The sequence below is a fragment of the Cyberlindnera jadinii genome (genome assembly GCF_001661405.1).
Source record: "Cyberlindnera jadinii NRRL Y-1542 unplaced genomic scaffold CYBJAscaffold_16, whole genome shotgun sequence".
NCBI classification, from domain to species: Eukaryota; Fungi; Ascomycota; class Saccharomycetes; order Phaffomycetales; family Wickerhamomycetaceae; genus Williopsis; species Williopsis jadinii.
Genome location: NW_017963667.1, coordinates 196,979 through 213,422, shown reverse-complemented (window position 1 = coordinate 213,422; position 16,444 = coordinate 196,979). Strand labels below are relative to the sequence as shown.

The window sequence follows — 16,444 nt, the reverse complement described above, 5'->3', positions numbered from 1 at the left end:
CATAGGAAAGGTGTGTTTTGTGTGTGGTTTTCAGGCGGGAGCAAGAATGTCCGGCCCAAATGCGATTCTACCGGCAGAGGACATATCCGTAAACTTCACAAACGTGAGGTGCTTGGCAGGCCTGGAATTTTTAGTATGTACTTCGAAATGAACCGCACGTACCTCGTCCCTGGTGTCGTCCACTGTCCACTGTGGACCCAGTGATGAGCAGTGGTGTGTTCTTAGGGTTCAGTGTATAGTTTCCAAAAGATAATGATATCACAATGTGGTACACAATCAACAACTGAGCAGTTATCGATGCGGTTCCCCTCTACCTCAAGTGCTCGCTGTATGTTCTTGGTAATGTGGAATGGAGATAATTCCTACTAAATATGGTGTCAGAAAGATGAGATAAAAGGTTAGGTCATGGGAGTTGGAAAAAGGTGGGAACACAATGGTTCAAAGAGTTTGTTTTAAAGCACTGGAACATCCGAATCTTGACAGTTCACGATTCAAGTTGTGTCAATATAACGTAAAAGGTGTAACAACTCGTAGGTGTTACAGTAGTTTACAATTCGATAAAATCAGCAATAAATCCCAATGCCGAATCCAAAGGTCGAATATCACAGTGGGATTCGCAATGGCGTAGTTTCCGGTACGGTATAATTCCCTGTGGATCTCCCTTATTGCCTTAATTAACACGATACGATGGAACCTTTATGTAAAATGTGCAGAAAATGATACGCCATTGCTCATCAGATAGATACCGGAATATGGAGCATTAATTGGTGTATCAATGATTGAGTGTGAGAAATTGGAACCTAGCATGAACTGTCAGTTGTTAATACCACTGTAGTATGCACGTTATAGTTGTGAGTGATGCACCATGGTTAAGTATATGTCTAAGTTTACCGTGATTATGTAATCAATGATAACCCTATTAGTGTTTTGGCTGTCTACTATCACTAACCCTGCGCCGCCTGTTAGTCTCAATAGTTGTAACTTGATGAGTATATTAAGATGTAAGGAATGGTTGTGTTATGATATAAGTCACCTTTCAAAGTAAATAATTGATATATCGCTCGGGAAGGCCACACTGGAACACCATACTTATGTTACGACATACGTAGATGTGATTGATTGCATATTAATCAAAGAGTATATTAACTTGAACATCTTGTTGAACCTTTGAACTGTTATATGGTTGACATTAATCATTAAATAAAAAAAATCGATACTCTACATAGTATAGAATATTGTGAATTTCATTTTTCTACTATTAAAATTCTGAGAATAGTATGATCTTCGGAAAGTTCAAATTTTAAATATACATACTCAATTCATGACCAATTATAAACCAATTGAAATGGTCTGAGCTGTTCTTTTTGTATCAATTAATAAGTAGAAATGCGGCTATGAATAGCATCAATTTAATAACTACCAACCTCCAGCTAACATAGAAGTTAAGGACTATTGTGACCACTTAAACCCGTACACCATGGAAGAATGCTGACAGTTGTATAACTGTTGCCCAAAAAGGTGCCCTTTTGTAGAATTTCGTGCTCTTCGGGGCTCTCCTCGTAATCTTCCAATTATACTGATGTCACAATAAGTATTTTACTACCAAAAGTTATTGTGTAGTACGTTACTTAGCTCAGGGTGCCCCAGTCTAACTTTAATATAATGACAATAAGACAGTTCTTCAAATAGTATATAGTATAGATAATATAAGAGAAGATCGGTCTCGTTCGTAAGAACTTAGAAAAAGGAAATACAACGATTCAGGGAGTGCCTTTTAAACCATTGTAGAGAAACACCTGATTCTTGAGGATTCATGTTTTCATATTGTAATTTACACCCCAAAAAGGATGTAATCACCGAAAGAAGTTGTACTAAAACGCGAGTGATACAATTCAGTGATAAATCCGAAAATCGAATCGGAAGGTCCGAATATCACACTTTTGGAGACTTTTGCGCCAAATGTGAAACTGCCATCTGGGCATGAAAAGACACAGCAAAATGACAGCAAAACTGATCTATACCAGAAGAAGTGACCGATATGGGCAATTCAAGCCTAAAAGTTCAAGCCCTTTCCACAGGAAAAGCTTTACAAAGCATACAAACGGACATTTGACAAGCTCCTTATCTCGCTCGTATTGTCTACCATCGAGTCCGGAAGGGACCAGACGTTCTCCTCGTCATGGGCCAGTGTAGACCATCCACTCACCACGCGTAGTTCACTCAGCAGGAAGGCGTGTGTCTTTACCACCTTGCTGTGTGATTTTCGACCTGTGGACTCGGTTTCCGGATTCATCATTGAATTATATCAGCTGTGATCGAAAGCTTGTCAGCTACATGTAACAAAAATTTGGTACTGTGATCATTATTATAGCCTTAGTTCTTCATCCCACATATTGCGTTGTACTTTAAACCACGCAGGAAGCTCTTGTTCTGACGGGAGATCAATCCGAATGGTGTTGACAGAAACGAACGTTTGTTCTGTTGAATAAAATTCATACTCATGATCAACCCCGGCTTGTTGAGATGCGATGACTTGGTTGTTCTTGTTCTTCTGTTTTCTCAGCTCAACCATTCGTAACAAGTTCTTTGGAACCTGTGGGGATGCAGAAAGCATTTGGTCTTCATTTTCATTTTCAACTTCAATGTCATCGTCGTCAATCTCCATCATGTCTTCCGAGCCCTTTAATTGCGAAAGCTGTGATTCCATGGTATCCTGATAAAACGATTTCCTTCTCTTTGTGCTTGGATTTGGGGGCATCAGCTCGATGGTGACGAGGTCTAAGAACACTTCAGAGTAGTAGTTGGAATTTTTTCCACTAAGGAGACGATACTCTGCAATGATACTGGAGCAGCTCCATTTACACATCTTTCGGAGAATTCCAACAATGACATTTGTCTTATCAATCATCAACAAGTTATAGTAGTTCTGATTGAGCAGAACCTTGGTCACTCGCTGTATCGTTTCAGTCTTGAACACCATCCACTCAGAGTTGGTCTCTCCTAATTCCCGATCAAGGAACTCAGACTCAAATTTGATCAGTTTGATGTTATTGAGAGCCATGAAGTTGTCAAAATTCTTCATCACTGGCGTCTCGTTGTCCAGTATAAGTATCGACTTCAACTGTAACGTCTCGAGAAAGGCAAAGTTGATGGCATCGAGTTTTGAACACCGGTCTTTGAGCGTTAGTATGGATCTCCACCGACAATCAGCACCAACATACATATACCATTCTCAACAAGCCCAAAGTTATCAGGTGGAAGGAGCATTGTTCTAATCGCTGCTTGCTTTGTTTCCCTCCTCCAACCAACCCGTTTAGACACACAGGACGCCAAACCCATAAAACCCTCCAGCTCTCCCTACCACCAAACACCGTTACCCTACCCTGTCTCCGCCGCCGCAAGAACCCAAACGGAAAAAAAAGCTCCCAAAGGCATCAGTGGCCAAAAAAATGAAAACAAAAATTACCTTCTTTGGACGAACAGCTTTAGAACAACAATCACAGCACAACAACCAAAGATATATATAAAAGCCAAAAACCGAACTCCAAGCATTGGGAATCAACTAGTGATCACTTTAGTACTTACTGTTCACTGATCATTAATCTCATCCCAATTGTATAAGAAACAAGAGAAGGAAAGAAAGTAAGCGTTTGTGTCGTTTCTGTGGACAGTGAGGTTGTTTACTTGATACTCTTTTACAACGGCGTTGCTAACCAAGGACTCTAGAACCCTCCCTTTTCTTTTATTTCACCAATACACTCAGATTCCATAGAGCGGTAGGCGTGATCCTTACCTTGATCTGAACGCCCACCGTCCCAAGTACCGTGTCATTTACTCCCTTGTCGTCCAATAGCCCGAAGGAGGGCACAATCCCGGAAGAGCTGAAGGACATACCAAACAACATTAGTATTGACAAGGCAATCACCGCACAGCTTGCCATCTTTGCTACGAAAATCACAAAGGAGAACTTTGAATCAACAGTTGAAAAGATCCACCAGATCTGCGCTGCGTCGTCGGAAGAAGTCTACGTCAAGTTCATTAGAAGACTTCTCCTCACAAGTTCAAGTTTAATACCAACAAATACCGTTTCAAATCCAGTTACTGAGCAGCTCATCAAGAGAGAGTTAGAGTCACTTGCTGCACATCCAAACAGAAACGTTTTCAAGAGGGTTATTTTTAGCTTTGACTCTGATCTTTTAGAACTCTTTACACTTGATCAACTCTTTGCAACTTATCAACTTGGTGAGTTTGAACGCATTCGGTTAACACTTTGTTTGGACTTGGATCAGAAATACGCCGAAGACGCAAAGAATATCATCTCATCAGCTCTACCGGGACTCCTACACTCCATCAAATCCAACCAGGTATCCCTCGAAAAGCTTCTTTTAATTTTAAAAGAAATTCATAGCGACTTTTTTTCTACTTTTGACAAACTTCTCTTTGCTTACTCCTTTTCAGGTTTGTCTGTATTCGCAGAAAGTGAGTCAAACAAAGAAGTGTTGTTTAAATCGCTCGAAGAACTTTCTGAAGTCCTTACACAAATGCCGTTCAGTACAATTTTAAAGGCCATTGGCCCAGAAAACATTATTCCGGAGAAGTTTATGAACGACATATTGGCGTTGAAATCTGCAAATGAGTTAACAGATGCGATTTCACTCCTGGCATCTGAGATGCTCTGTCCAGGATCACAAAGCTTGACAGGAGCTCCAGGAGAGTTAACTGCGTTGACTCCGTTAAGTATCCCAGAGGCTTCTGCTAGAGGCTCACAGTTTGGTTCCATTATCAGAAAGTTACCATTCCATCCGTCTTGGCCAGACGTTTTCCAAAAAATGTCGGAACGTTTGCCAAATCCTTTGTTTACAGAAGCGTCACTTAGTGCTCTATTGTCCGCTTTTGATGACCAGACAATTGATGCGTTCCTTGATTACAAATGGAAACTGCCTTTCAAAGTTAATCTCTTTGTGAACTTGAGAAAGCTTAACCCTCAAAATGGATCTTTTGACCTTCTCAGAACGAATTACTTGAAGCCAATTGTTAACGATCCATCGTTCCCAAATCTGAAAAGCTCCGTATTGTATTTCTTCAACGTGACTAAATTGGAATTGGACTGTATATCCATGTCGTCTGCAATCACAAACATTGAATACAAGAAGTTCCTGCATTCAATATTCGAAGAGGATATCCGCTCAGTTCCAGAGTTGGTTGCGCTCGGCTGTGTTCAGTTTTCGCCTCAATCTGCCACCATAGATGATCTTTTTGAAAATTTGATGGTACATTTGTTGGACGAGACCGCTTCTTACTACCCTCTCATTGTCAAGGACCTTACCAGAAAGGATCTGGTTGTTGCAGTCTGTTCAAAACTCTTCCAAAAGAATCGTGACTTGAACAATCTACTCGTGTTGCATATTGTACAGAATGGATACATACAAGACGTTCTTTCCCCATTGAAGTTTGAGGAGTCAATCGGTCTTGCGGTTAAGGCTGTATTAGCTGGCTGGAACGGGTTCAGTGATTTCCTTAGAGAAAACAAACCTGCCCCAGCTATTGTTCTTCAGTTTCTTGATGCATTAGCACAATCAGCTGGTGTTTCCCCTAGAGTTCTCAGTTTGAAAGCAATCGACGCTTTATTGAAGTACGTACAACAGCAGAACTTAACTCCTGAACAGCTGGGTACCTTTGCAGACGTTCAAATACGCGTTTTCCAAGCGTTCCCACGGTTGATCAATTTTGGAAACGGCCATGATGATGCTATATTGGCAAATGGCGACAATGCACCATTCCCAGCGGATGTTGAAGAGCAAATGAAGTTGTGCTACCAAAGAATGTATGCAGACCAACTCGAGATCAAAAATGTTGTGGATATGCTTTTGAAATTGAGGGATAGTAATGTTCCAAGAGACCAGGACGTGTTTGCGTGTATGATTCACTCTCTTCTGGATGAATACAGATTTTTCCCAGAATACCCATTGAATGCTCTGGCAATGACATCAGTGCTGTTTGGTTCCATGATTCTGTATGATTTGCTGCGTGGCCCAGCACAGTCTATTGCATTAAAGTACATCAAGGATTCGTGTTCTCAACCACCAGATTCAAACATGTTTAAGTTTGCCGTTCAAGCATTGTTTGCATTTAGAAGCCGTCTACCAGAGTTTCCGAACTATTGTTTATTACTTTCAAAGATCGAGGCACTGAAAAGACAGCAACAAGTTTACCAGGTCATTGATGATGTGATTCACAACCGTATTGACAACAAACAAGAGGAGCTGTCACCTCCTCAAGCTCAGGGCCAAATATTCAAGTCTATCACTGCAGTTCCAATGCCGGATGTTTCGAATCCACCTGGATCCACGTCCAATATTGTGATTGTGATGAATAGTTTAGCCGATGATAATGTTGTTGCGAAGGCTAATGCTTTGAAAGCAGAGTTGAGCTCCAACATGTATCCATGGTTTGCAGACTATTTGGTCACTCGCCGTGCCAAGATTGAATCCAACAATCAACATCTTTATTCCGATTTGATTGAAAATATTGGTGATCCGGTGTTACTTCAACAGCTGATAAATGTCACAGTGAATGAAGTAAGCAGCTTGTTGAATGAGACTGAAGAGACTCCAACAGTTAGAAATCATCTCAAAAACCTTGGTAGCTGGTTGGGAAAGATAACAGTGGCTAGAAACAGACCTTTGAAATATACCTGCATTGCTGTGAAGCAGATCTTGATCGAAGCTTACGACTTGTCTAAACTTGCTCTCATAATCCCATTTGTGTGTAAAGTTCTTGATGAGACAGTTCACTCTGATGTTTTCAAGTTGCCAAATCCTTGGACACTGGGAATTCTCAAGGTGTTGTCCGAATTGTATCAATTCCCAGACTTGAAGTTGAACCTGAGATTTGAGATTGAAGTCCTCTGTAACAACATGAAGATTAAGATTGAAGACATTGAACCTTCTATTATAATTCGGTCTCATCAAGTGGGTGATATTCAATCAAATATTCTCCTCGAATCAGCAATGGCAAACTTGAAGATTGAAAATGAACGTGAGGTGATGTTCCAACAAGGTATTCAGGATGGCTTCCAAACCTCACAGGTTTTGCAACAACGTCTTGGCTTGGCTAACTCTGGGTCATCATCAACTCTTCCTTTGTCATCTGCAACAGGGTTTGTTGGTACACCTACTGCTGTTCATCAAAATCTTCAGCAGCATCAGCAACACGATGTTTCCTCCGAAATCAACTTCCAACATGTCTTGGGTAATACTTGTTTTGCTACGAATGAAAGCTTGAAACAGCTATTCTTAGCAGTTTTGAACAAGTCTGTTCGTGACATTCTCCCACCAGCTGTGGAGAGAGCCGTAAGTATCGCGGTCACGACATCCAGAGCATTGGTTTTAAAGGACTTTGCCACTGAGCCAGATGAACTCAAGCTGAGATCATCTGCAGTGACTTTGGTTTGCCGCTTGTCTAAGGGATTGGCTCTTGCGACATGTCGTGATCCTTTGAAGGAGAGTATCCAAAGTTCCATTCACACACTGGCACCTCAACTCTTGAACATTGAGAACTCACCTTTAGAAGAACTCCCACAGGCTATTACCGATAACATTGACCTTGCATGTAATATTATTGAGAACGCTGCGATGGAGAAGGCGACAAAGGACATTGAGGAAGTGCTTGCACAGTCAATATCTGCTCGTCGTCTTCACAAGGAGAGACGTCCAGATCAACCATTCTATACACAGTTCCTATCAAGATATGCGGTTTCTTTACCCGAACCGTTGGGTCTTCGTCCTAATGGTGTTTCCGCTCAACAACTTCAGGTTTACGAGTCCTTTGGAAAAGATATTGTGAATCACTCACCAGCTGCTATTCTTTCACAGATCCAACCTCAACAAGTCGGAGAGAGTCACCAACCATTGACACCAAACCCTTCTGCTATTGGCCTATCCCTTCAAGGTGGCCAGCAGAATGTTCCTTTGACTATTGAGCAAACGTTGGGACATGTACAGGTTTTGATTGAGAATTTGATCAGAGCAATAAACGAGTCCACTGCGCAGTCGTTGGCTGAATTGTCAAAGGATCCAACAATCAACATGTTGCTCACACAAATTCTCTCTGTGACTTTGAAGTGCGTTTCTAGAGATCTTTTGATTTTAAAGATTACACAGATCATCATTAATGCACTCCTCAACTGTAATGGCGCAGGATTTTCAGCCGAAATCTTTGTTTTGTTGTTGAAGAAGATATGTACCAACTCAGGTGTTGCACAGAGAGATGTCAGTGGCTGGTTCATACATGTTGCCGATGAAAGAAAGTTCAATGCTAAGATTTTGATTACGCTGTTCCAGTCGGGTCTCCTTTCAGTACCAGAATTTGACCCTACACTTGCAACTTATATTAATGTGCAAGATGAGCGCACATACTTACTGGCTGTTGACATCATTTCAGAATTATTCAAGTCCGATGATACTGTTACATACCTCTCGGACTTTATCTGTACCATTGAGAAGTTGAACACTATCAAGAACGTGGAGTCCGTATCTAAGTTTTTGAGCTCTTTGAGAGAGCTTCCAATGGGATTGTTTGCCGAGAAGAATATCCCAGAGAATCACAGAATGGAATACATGTTCATGGAATGGGTTCACTTGAATCAAAGACAACCTGGTTATGAAGACGCAGAATTGGCTTTCATCTCACAGTTTATTGAGACTGGTATTCTCTCTAAGAGCCCGGAGCTTTTCTTCAAGAGTGCCGTGGAAATCTCCCTTTTGTATTTCAAAAACAGTGATAGTGTCAATGATGGATTCCGTCTTATTGACAGCTTTTCCAGACTTATTACCAGACTATTATTTGCTATTGATGATAATGACGACGCTAGAGCTGCTCTCTTCAAGATTGCTCTTAGTGTGGTAACTTCACTATTCGCCGAAGACCACGCTGCTTCAAAGGAGTCCTTTAATGAGAGACCGTATTTCAGAATCTTCTCCACTTTATTGTCTGAATTCAGCATTTCCAATTACGATTTTGAATCTGAAGAGGGTGAAGCTTTGAAACAGACATTCTATTTCACAATTGCCGACTTCCTTAATGTTTACCAACCTCTTGTTTTCCCAGGGTTCACTTTTGCTTGGATAACATTGATTTCGCACCGTTTGTTTTTACCTAACATTCTCGAGTTGAAGAGTCCAAAGGCACAGTGTAAGTTTGTTCTCTTGTTGATCAATTTATTGAGATTCCAATCAAGCAATGTTAAAGACAAGCACATCTCTGAAGTTTTCACTGTTGTGTACAAAGGAACTTTACGTATTTTCTTGTTGTTGTTCCATGATCACCCTGAAGTCTTGGTTCAGAATCACTACCAGTTGTGTTGTGAGATTCCATCCTCTTTCACCCAGCTAAGAAATCTGGTACTTTCGTCATATCCTGCAAATGTTATTTCACCATATCCATTCACACAAGACTTGGAAGTTGACAAAGTTGTTGGTATTTCTGATTCGCCACTACTGTCTTGTAACCCAGGATACGATTTAAAGTCGCTGAAAAAGACCGTTGATGGTTATTTGAGAATTCCATCCCATCAAATGGTGAAGACTATCTTGAATGGGTTGAGACAGAGTGCTTCTGATGACTGCGGCATTGGATACTCGAGCACCAGCTATAATGTCAAGTTGATCAATGCCTTGGTGCTTTACGTTGGTATTCAAGCTGTCAGCGACAGGGTTCCAAATGGACCTGTTATGGATCCGAAGTCTTCACACTTTGGATTGTTGGCAAGTCTATACCAGGATGGGCCAGTTGAGTTACAATATCACCTGACTCATGCCATGTGCAACCAATTGAGATATCCTAATGCTCATACACAATGGTTTATGCATGTCATTCTCCACTTCTTTAGTGCACAGACTCTTTGGAACAGCAAGAAGTCCGAAGTGCAAGAGGTTTTAACGAGAGTTATCCTAGAGAGACTATTGTGCAACCGTCCACATCCATGGGGCCTACTCGTCACGTTTACCGAGTTGTTGAAGAGCACAGAGTTGGCACTTTCCAACTCGTCATTTATCAAATCATCGCCAGAGATCGAAGCATTGTTCCAATCTCTTATGAAGCATATGGGTGTTAGCGCTCCTCCACCAGAAGCAACTAATGGTGTAGCAGCATCCTCCCCTTCACTGCACGTTGCAGTTTAACGACCTGCCCTTACCTCTGTATATTAGCTTTTGTATATCATTTTAACGAGTTGTATTTTGTTTTGCGTTGCTTGTAGTGCCCGACGAGTAGGCTGTGCGCAACACACCGCCAACGCCTAACATGGAAGCCAAAAACAAGGGAAAAAAAGTGATGAAGTGAAAACAAAGAACAAGGGCTTCTCCAACTTTTACCAGCCATTGGAAAATCTCACAAGCACCCAATGTTTTCATTTCTAAGGAAGAGAAGAAACTCTGGTGATAGTGATATCAGTGGCATTGTGGACCAGCCTAGAGTGAAATCAAGAAAACCACCAAGTAAGTGATGAGGTTTCTTTTGTGTGTGTGGTTTCTCAGCCCCCGAATTATGTCCATCATTGGTCTAACATAGCATTACAGATACTGCCTTTAGACAACAAAGATTGAAATCATGGCAACCCATTCTCTCACCTAGGTCAGTTCTACCGTTATTGCTGCTGACAGCGATCATATTCACGCCATTGGGAATTGCTCTTGTTTTCACCACTTTTAGTGTGCAACAGTTAGTTGTTGAGTATGGAGACTGCAGCGAACAGGCCAGCACAACGTCGTTCAGTGATATTCCAGGCCATTACGTTTCACAGCACTTCAAGAGCTCCACTAGTGTACGTCCCCAGTGGAAACTCGTGAACGGCACGGAGGGTAACCAGACGTGCCAGATCCAGTTCCATGTACCAAACGACGTTCATGGCCCTGTTTACTTGTACTACAAATTGACCAATTTCTTCCAGAACCACAGAGAGTACGTTGATTCGTTTGATCTTGACCAGATCAGAGGTGATGCTGTTAGTGCTGGCTCCCTAAGCAGCGACTGTGATCCGCTGAAAACCGATGATCAAGGAAGACCTTACTATCCATGTGGTCTCATAGCCAATTCCTATTTCAACGATACTTTCACATCACCATATTCAAGCGCCGGCGAGTTCCCAATGACTGATAAAGGCATCTCATGGAGCTCTGACCGTTCTTTATACGCAAACACCCACTACTCACCGGATGAGGTGTCACCGCCTCCAAACTGGGCCCAGATGTATCCGGATGGCTATACCTCGGAGAACATGCCAAATCTACACGAATGGGAGTCTCTCCAGGTGTGGATGCGCACTGCAGCGCTTCCAAACTTCATGAAACTCGCGTTAAGGAACGACACGGGGGTTCTCACCAGTGGTAACTACACAATTGACGTTGGTCTAAACTACCCGGTGTCGATATTTGGGGGAACGAAATCCATAGTGTTGACTACGAGCTCTGTCATTGGCGGGAGAAACCTATCCCTGGGTGTGGCCTACCTTGTTGTCGCAGGGCTTGCCATAGCATTCGGAGCAATATTCTTGGTGAAGTACGTTCTACAACCTCGTAAGCTTGGTGACCACTCCTACCTAACGTTCGACCGTAACGCAGAGGAACCAGCGGAAAGATCAACAGGCCGTGCAATGCGTGAGATTCTGTAGAGAAGTGAAATGTAAGGCGAAAAATAGTAAAATGCACACATTTTTAGTGAGTTGATTGATGGTTTCTGTAGCTATTCGTTTTAGCCATTTTTGTGGTTTGTTTACTAATCGCTGGATCAACAAAAACAAAAACAAAGGAAAAAGCTGGCGGCAAAAAAAAAACAGAAAAAGAAAAACATCAACAAAGGCCTTCTCAGCGACAATCAGCGGCGGCCAGCTTTATAAAGAAAACAACACGGATATTCAAATATGGCCAGATTTAAGCGTATTTTGAAGGAATTGGATGACGTCAAGAACGATAAAGAGGCGTCAATCACTTTGGACATGGCGGATAACGAGCTTAACCATTTGACTGGTACTTTTATAGGGCCACCAGATACTCCCTATGAAGGTGGTAAGTTTGTTGTTGACATCAAGATTCCAAACGAATACCCTTTCAAGCCTCCTATCATGAAGTTCGACACCAAAGTGTACCACCCCAACATCTCGTCGGTCACGGGCGCCATCTGTTTAGACATCTTGAAGGATGCGTGGACCCCGATCCTCACGTTGAAGTCATCGTTGATCTCTCTACAGTCGTTGTTCCAGTCACCGGAGCCTAACGATCCGCAGGATGCCGAGGTTGCCAAGCACTACCTCTCTGATCGTGAGGGCTTCAACAAGACAGCGAGATATTGGACTCAGATCTATGCCAGTGATAATGGTGAACGTGATGTCAACGATGCAGAGCTCTATGGAATCGACCAAGAGACAGTGACGAATTTCGAGACCATGGGATTCACAAGGGAAAAGATCATCGAAGTGTTGAGACGTTTAGGATTGAAGAAGGTGGAAGCTGGTGAGCCACGTACAGAGAATAAAGTGATCGAGGAACTCTTAAAAGAGGATTAACAACAACATATACAGTCATTAGAGGCTATAACGATGACTTTAATAGTATTAAAGAAAAGAGTATGTAAGAGAGAGAAAGAGCGAGCATCTTTATTTCTTTCTCTTGTCATTAGATGGACGTTTGTTCTTTGGCTTACCTTGTTGTCTATTGCCGTTTCCGCCGTTGTTACTTGCGTTCTTAAAGCTCATATCCGTTGGCATTGGGGATATTTTAACCGTATGGCCCTTGACCTTAAGAGTCTTCTTCTCCAGTGCTTTGCGTTGTGATGGTTCATTCTCAAAGTTTGCAAGTGCAAATGGCCCTCTAGGTTCTACTTTAGTAGTTTTCCCAAAAGTTTCCTCCAAGGAGTTCTTCAGATCAGAGTTCTTAACATCGTTGAAACCTTCAATCATGACTGGGTACAAGAACGTGCCTGAAGTGTGTGGCTTTGGAGTGTTTGGAGCTGTTGGCTTTAGAGCTGCTGAACTCTGAGTTGGAGATGGGGTCGATGGAGATGGGGATTTTGGTTTGATAACTTTTGGTTTAACTTGAACTGGACCTTCCTTTGTAGAAGAGACTTGAGCAACCTGTGCCCAGCTACTTGGCTTTGGAGGTTGAGTCTCCTTCTCTTTCTCCTCTGTAGGTTTTGGCTGTTTGGCCTTTTCATCCTTGGACAGTGGTTTTGCATCGCCTTTCTTCCCCTTCACGTCTTTAGCATCTTTGGTTTCAACTTTCTCCTCAGATGGTTCGTCCGTTGTAGTGGCCTCAGCTTCCTTCTTTGTTGGCTCGTCAATGGTTTCTGGCTCAGCAGCTGGCTCAATGGCTGTCTCCACCGGTGCTTCAACAGCTGGTTCAACGGCTGCGTTGACATCGTCTTTCACATACACCGGTTCTTCATTTTCGATTTGTTCCTGCTCTGGAGTCTCTGGTTTACCGTTCTCCTGTACTAGTGATTGTGGAACATCGGCATCATCAACTTGAGTTTCCAATTCGTAATCTTCATCAGGAATCAATCTGAATATATCGTTTGTGATATCGTAGACATTCTCCTTAGCCTTTCTTGCAAGGATAAAGGTTTGTTGGAAACGGTACACAGCAGCCTTGCCATTCAAGTTGATCTCACCCATAGTGGATATCAAGATTGAACCTTCAAATGGGGTCTTTTGTTGATCAATGCTGGTGATTCTAATCTTACATTCAGCCAAGTTACTCGAGTTGTAAAATTCTTTAATCTCACCAACGTTAGTACAGACGTGTGAATCCAAACTCTTGTTGATGAAATTGACCCCATCTTCATCGGGGATCAAAGAATGAGTCAGATGCGCATCGCTGGTATAAAGCGAAGAAAGCTTTGATGGGTTCTCATGTAAGTTGTGGTAGTAATGTTGAGCAAATTGATAAGCAACATTGGCAAGTGCTTGAGGAGCAGAGTCAGTGGTCATCCTAGTAAGTAATTGATTGGAGCCCAGTAATTTCGAAGAATGCTCTATACTTTGACAAGTAAAGCAGAGGAAAGACACTATAATACAAAGAGGGAGAGAGAAAGAAAACAACAAGAGAAGTTTCTCGAGGGTCTCTTATTCGCCTTTTTTTTCACTTCGGCATTTTTTTTTCTTTTTCGCCATTTGGCGCTCCTACGATATTTTGCGCAATCGTCATGAGAGCGAATTGCGCAATTTTACTTCCACCTTTAAGAACATACAAGTTTGACAAGTTGGTTTCGATATACAGATTAAATAACAGGGTTTACATATCAATTGGCTCATTAATCAAACCGTGTATCAATCCAGAAAACTTGTTAATGTTGCCAATACGTTTCTTCAGTTCGATTAAACAGAAATTGGTCAAAAGCGCCTGTCCTCCAGTTGATACAAAAGCGCTTGCCCTATGTATGCCCAATTCCTCTGCCAATGCCTCCAATGTGTGTTTCGGTTCCTTCTGTTCACCATTAGCACCAACATATCTTGATAGTATCTTCAAATCGTAAAGCGCAGGGAAGAAGGTCTTGACTTTGCTCAAGAACTCCTCCTCCTTTGCAGGCATCATGTTATTCGTCAAAAGAGACACTAGGAATCCAAAATCGTAACCTGCGTGGAAGCTTGACCAATAGACGTTTGGAAGTAACACCAGCCCGGACGAGGTCAACATCTCTGCAAATTCGAACTGATCGATACCAAACTCGTTATGCTTTGGGAAGTCGATTCCTGTCTTGGACAAGGTTTCATACGCTTCGCTTGAAATCATCTTTGAGTTCAGGTCGAACTTGAAGTTGAAAAGCCATGTGCTGTGAATGTTATCAGGTTTACTTCCATCTGGTCCACTTAAAGAGATACCAAACTGGATTAGGTTCAACAGATCTGCATTGGTTCTTAGAGTCTGGTAGTGGTAATCATCTGTAGAGGAGAAAACACCGATTGGTCTTGCCAGTATCCCAGGAAATTCGGTACTGAATGAAACATAGTTGTACTTCTCGATGAGAAGACGAATGATTTTCAACTCAGATTCAAAGTTATCGGACCATACCTCCCTGATTGTCGTTATCTGTGGTGAGATGTGTGTACTCTGAGGAATCTGGAACTGCTGCTGTGGTTGATGATGGTGAAGTTGTTGCTGTTGCTGTTGTTGTTGTTGTTGTTGTTGCTGCTGCTGCTGAAGATACTGAGCGTTTAACCCTCTAGCAGCAACCTGTGGCGAGTAGTTCATCTGTTGGAGGTGTTGCAGTTGGTTAAGCTTCTGAATTTGCGCCTGATTAAGATCATTGTGTTGTAGATGAGGAAAACTCATCATTGGCGGGCCTACGATGACGTATCTGGTGTGCTGGCGATGATATCTTTGGACGTGAACGTCTAGCGGTGAAAATAAGTGAAAACAGCCCAAGCGGACAAAAAAAGCACGAAAACAAAACAAAAGTTGTAGCGCAAGGGGAAAACAGGGAGCAAACTCCCCAAAGCAGAAATTACCGGATATGGTAGTTTGAATACAGATTACGTAATCAAGCGAATTTATTTGTACGTGCAACACCAGCAGCGATACCAGGTTGACGATACCTGGTCAACGTATTGAATCCACCGGCTAGAAAGGATGGTGTACACTCTCTTTTGGCCACGGAGTACCCGATGATCTGCTGTCATTGATGGGGTTGACGGCTGTTAGAGTGGGATCAAGAATATACCGGTGGCAATCATAAACAAAAGCATCAGTGGCCAACATCTAACATTGACCCAGTTAAACTCCACAAGTCCATGGAAGCTACATTGGACAGGCAATGGTGATTCATTGGGCTTAAAACCTTCAAGACACTTGAACACCGTCCGAAACCTAACCGTTGTCATGGCCAGTACCAATTATCCAACACCATGACGACGAAATCGCGCATGATGTCATTATAGGCTGTGCCTTGAAAAGGGGGCAGATCGTACAAGATCCATTCTCACAAGGCAGATCTTTTCAACGGATGCTGTTTGAATGAGGCACACGACACGTTAAGACGCGAGCTCCGCCCACCAATTGGGAAATGTAGGGAATGTAGGGACTGGTACGCGACTTATTTTAAGATCTCCCACCTCGCTTTAACCGACCCCTTTTTAGAAAAGACAAAGCACAAGAGTGCGTGTGTCTGTAGAGAGTCAGGCTGTGGGCAGGGCTGGGCCCCTTCCACTGTTGTGTCGACTGGCACCTCGAAGGCCCCCCCCCCATTGAAAATACAATGCCTCGGGAAGGACCTTGCTGAGCCAGATACTGCACCCGACCGGGGAGAAAAGGAAGAAAAAAGCGCACACACACAAAATTTGTACCTGGGCCAGATTGCATAAGAAAATCAGTATCATCACATATTCAAACCTGTAACAAATTGCCTTCAATGTGTTGATTAAAATGATGGTATAAAAGCATCGTACGGAGCCAGT

General features: G+C 42.5%; 5 protein-coding genes across 5 annotated transcripts; 2 read left to right on the top strand and 3 right to left on the bottom strand.

Moving 5' to 3' along the window:
- Window positions 1-2,365: 2,365 nt before the first annotated feature.
- OCA4 (Oca4p) lies at window positions 2,366-2,980 on the bottom strand (the record flags this gene model as incomplete). Its single annotated transcript, XM_020212982.1, has 1 exon — window positions 2,366-2,980. One exon carries the CDS (start codon window positions 2,978-2,980, stop codon window positions 2,366-2,368), a length of 615 nt encoding a protein of 204 aa, XP_020068583.1.
- Window positions 2,981-3,149: 169 nt separating this feature from the next.
- On the top strand, window positions 3,150-11,668 carry CDC39 (CCR4-NOT core subunit CDC39; the record flags this gene model as incomplete). Its single annotated transcript, XM_020216651.1, has 4 exons — window positions 3,150-3,172; window positions 3,821-10,140; window positions 10,377-10,496; window positions 10,578-11,668. The coding sequence occupies 4 exons, from the start codon at window positions 3,150-3,152 to the stop codon at window positions 11,666-11,668; spliced, it is 7,554 nt and encodes a 2,517-aa protein (XP_020068582.1).
- Window positions 11,669-11,713: 45 nt separating this feature from the next.
- On the top strand, window positions 11,714-12,604 carry UBC1 (E2 ubiquitin-conjugating protein UBC1). Its single transcript, XM_020217663.1, has 2 exons — window position 11,714; window positions 11,806-12,604. Exon 2 carries the CDS (start codon window positions 11,918-11,920, stop codon window positions 12,557-12,559), a length of 642 nt encoding a protein of 213 aa, XP_020068581.1. The 5' UTR covers window position 11,714; window positions 11,806-11,917; the 3' UTR covers window positions 12,560-12,604.
- Window positions 12,605-12,649: 45 nt separating this feature from the next.
- On the bottom strand, window positions 12,650-13,981 carry BRE5 (Bre5p; the record flags this gene model as incomplete). The annotated part of the gene is made up of 1 exon (XM_020216650.1): window positions 12,650-13,981. One exon carries the CDS (start codon window positions 13,979-13,981, stop codon window positions 12,650-12,652), a length of 1,332 nt encoding a protein of 443 aa, XP_020068580.1.
- Window positions 13,982-14,252: 271 nt separating this feature from the next.
- Window positions 14,253-15,388, bottom strand: POP2 (CCR4-NOT core DEDD family RNase subunit POP2). Its single transcript, XM_020215742.1, has one exon. The coding sequence runs from the start codon at window positions 15,321-15,323 to the stop codon at window positions 14,286-14,288; it is 1,038 nt and encodes a 345-aa protein (XP_020068579.1). The 5' UTR covers window positions 15,324-15,388; the 3' UTR covers window positions 14,253-14,285.
- Window positions 15,389-16,444: the final 1,056 nt, after the last annotated feature.

Coding starts and splice junctions, on each gene's coding strand:
- UBC1 (XM_020217663.1), top strand. CDS start 11,918: ATGGCCAGATTTAAGCGTATTTTGAAGGAATTGGATGACGTCAAGAAC.
- POP2 (XM_020215742.1), bottom strand. CDS start 15,323: ATGAGTTTTCCTCATCTACAACACAATGATCTTAATCAGGCGCAAATT.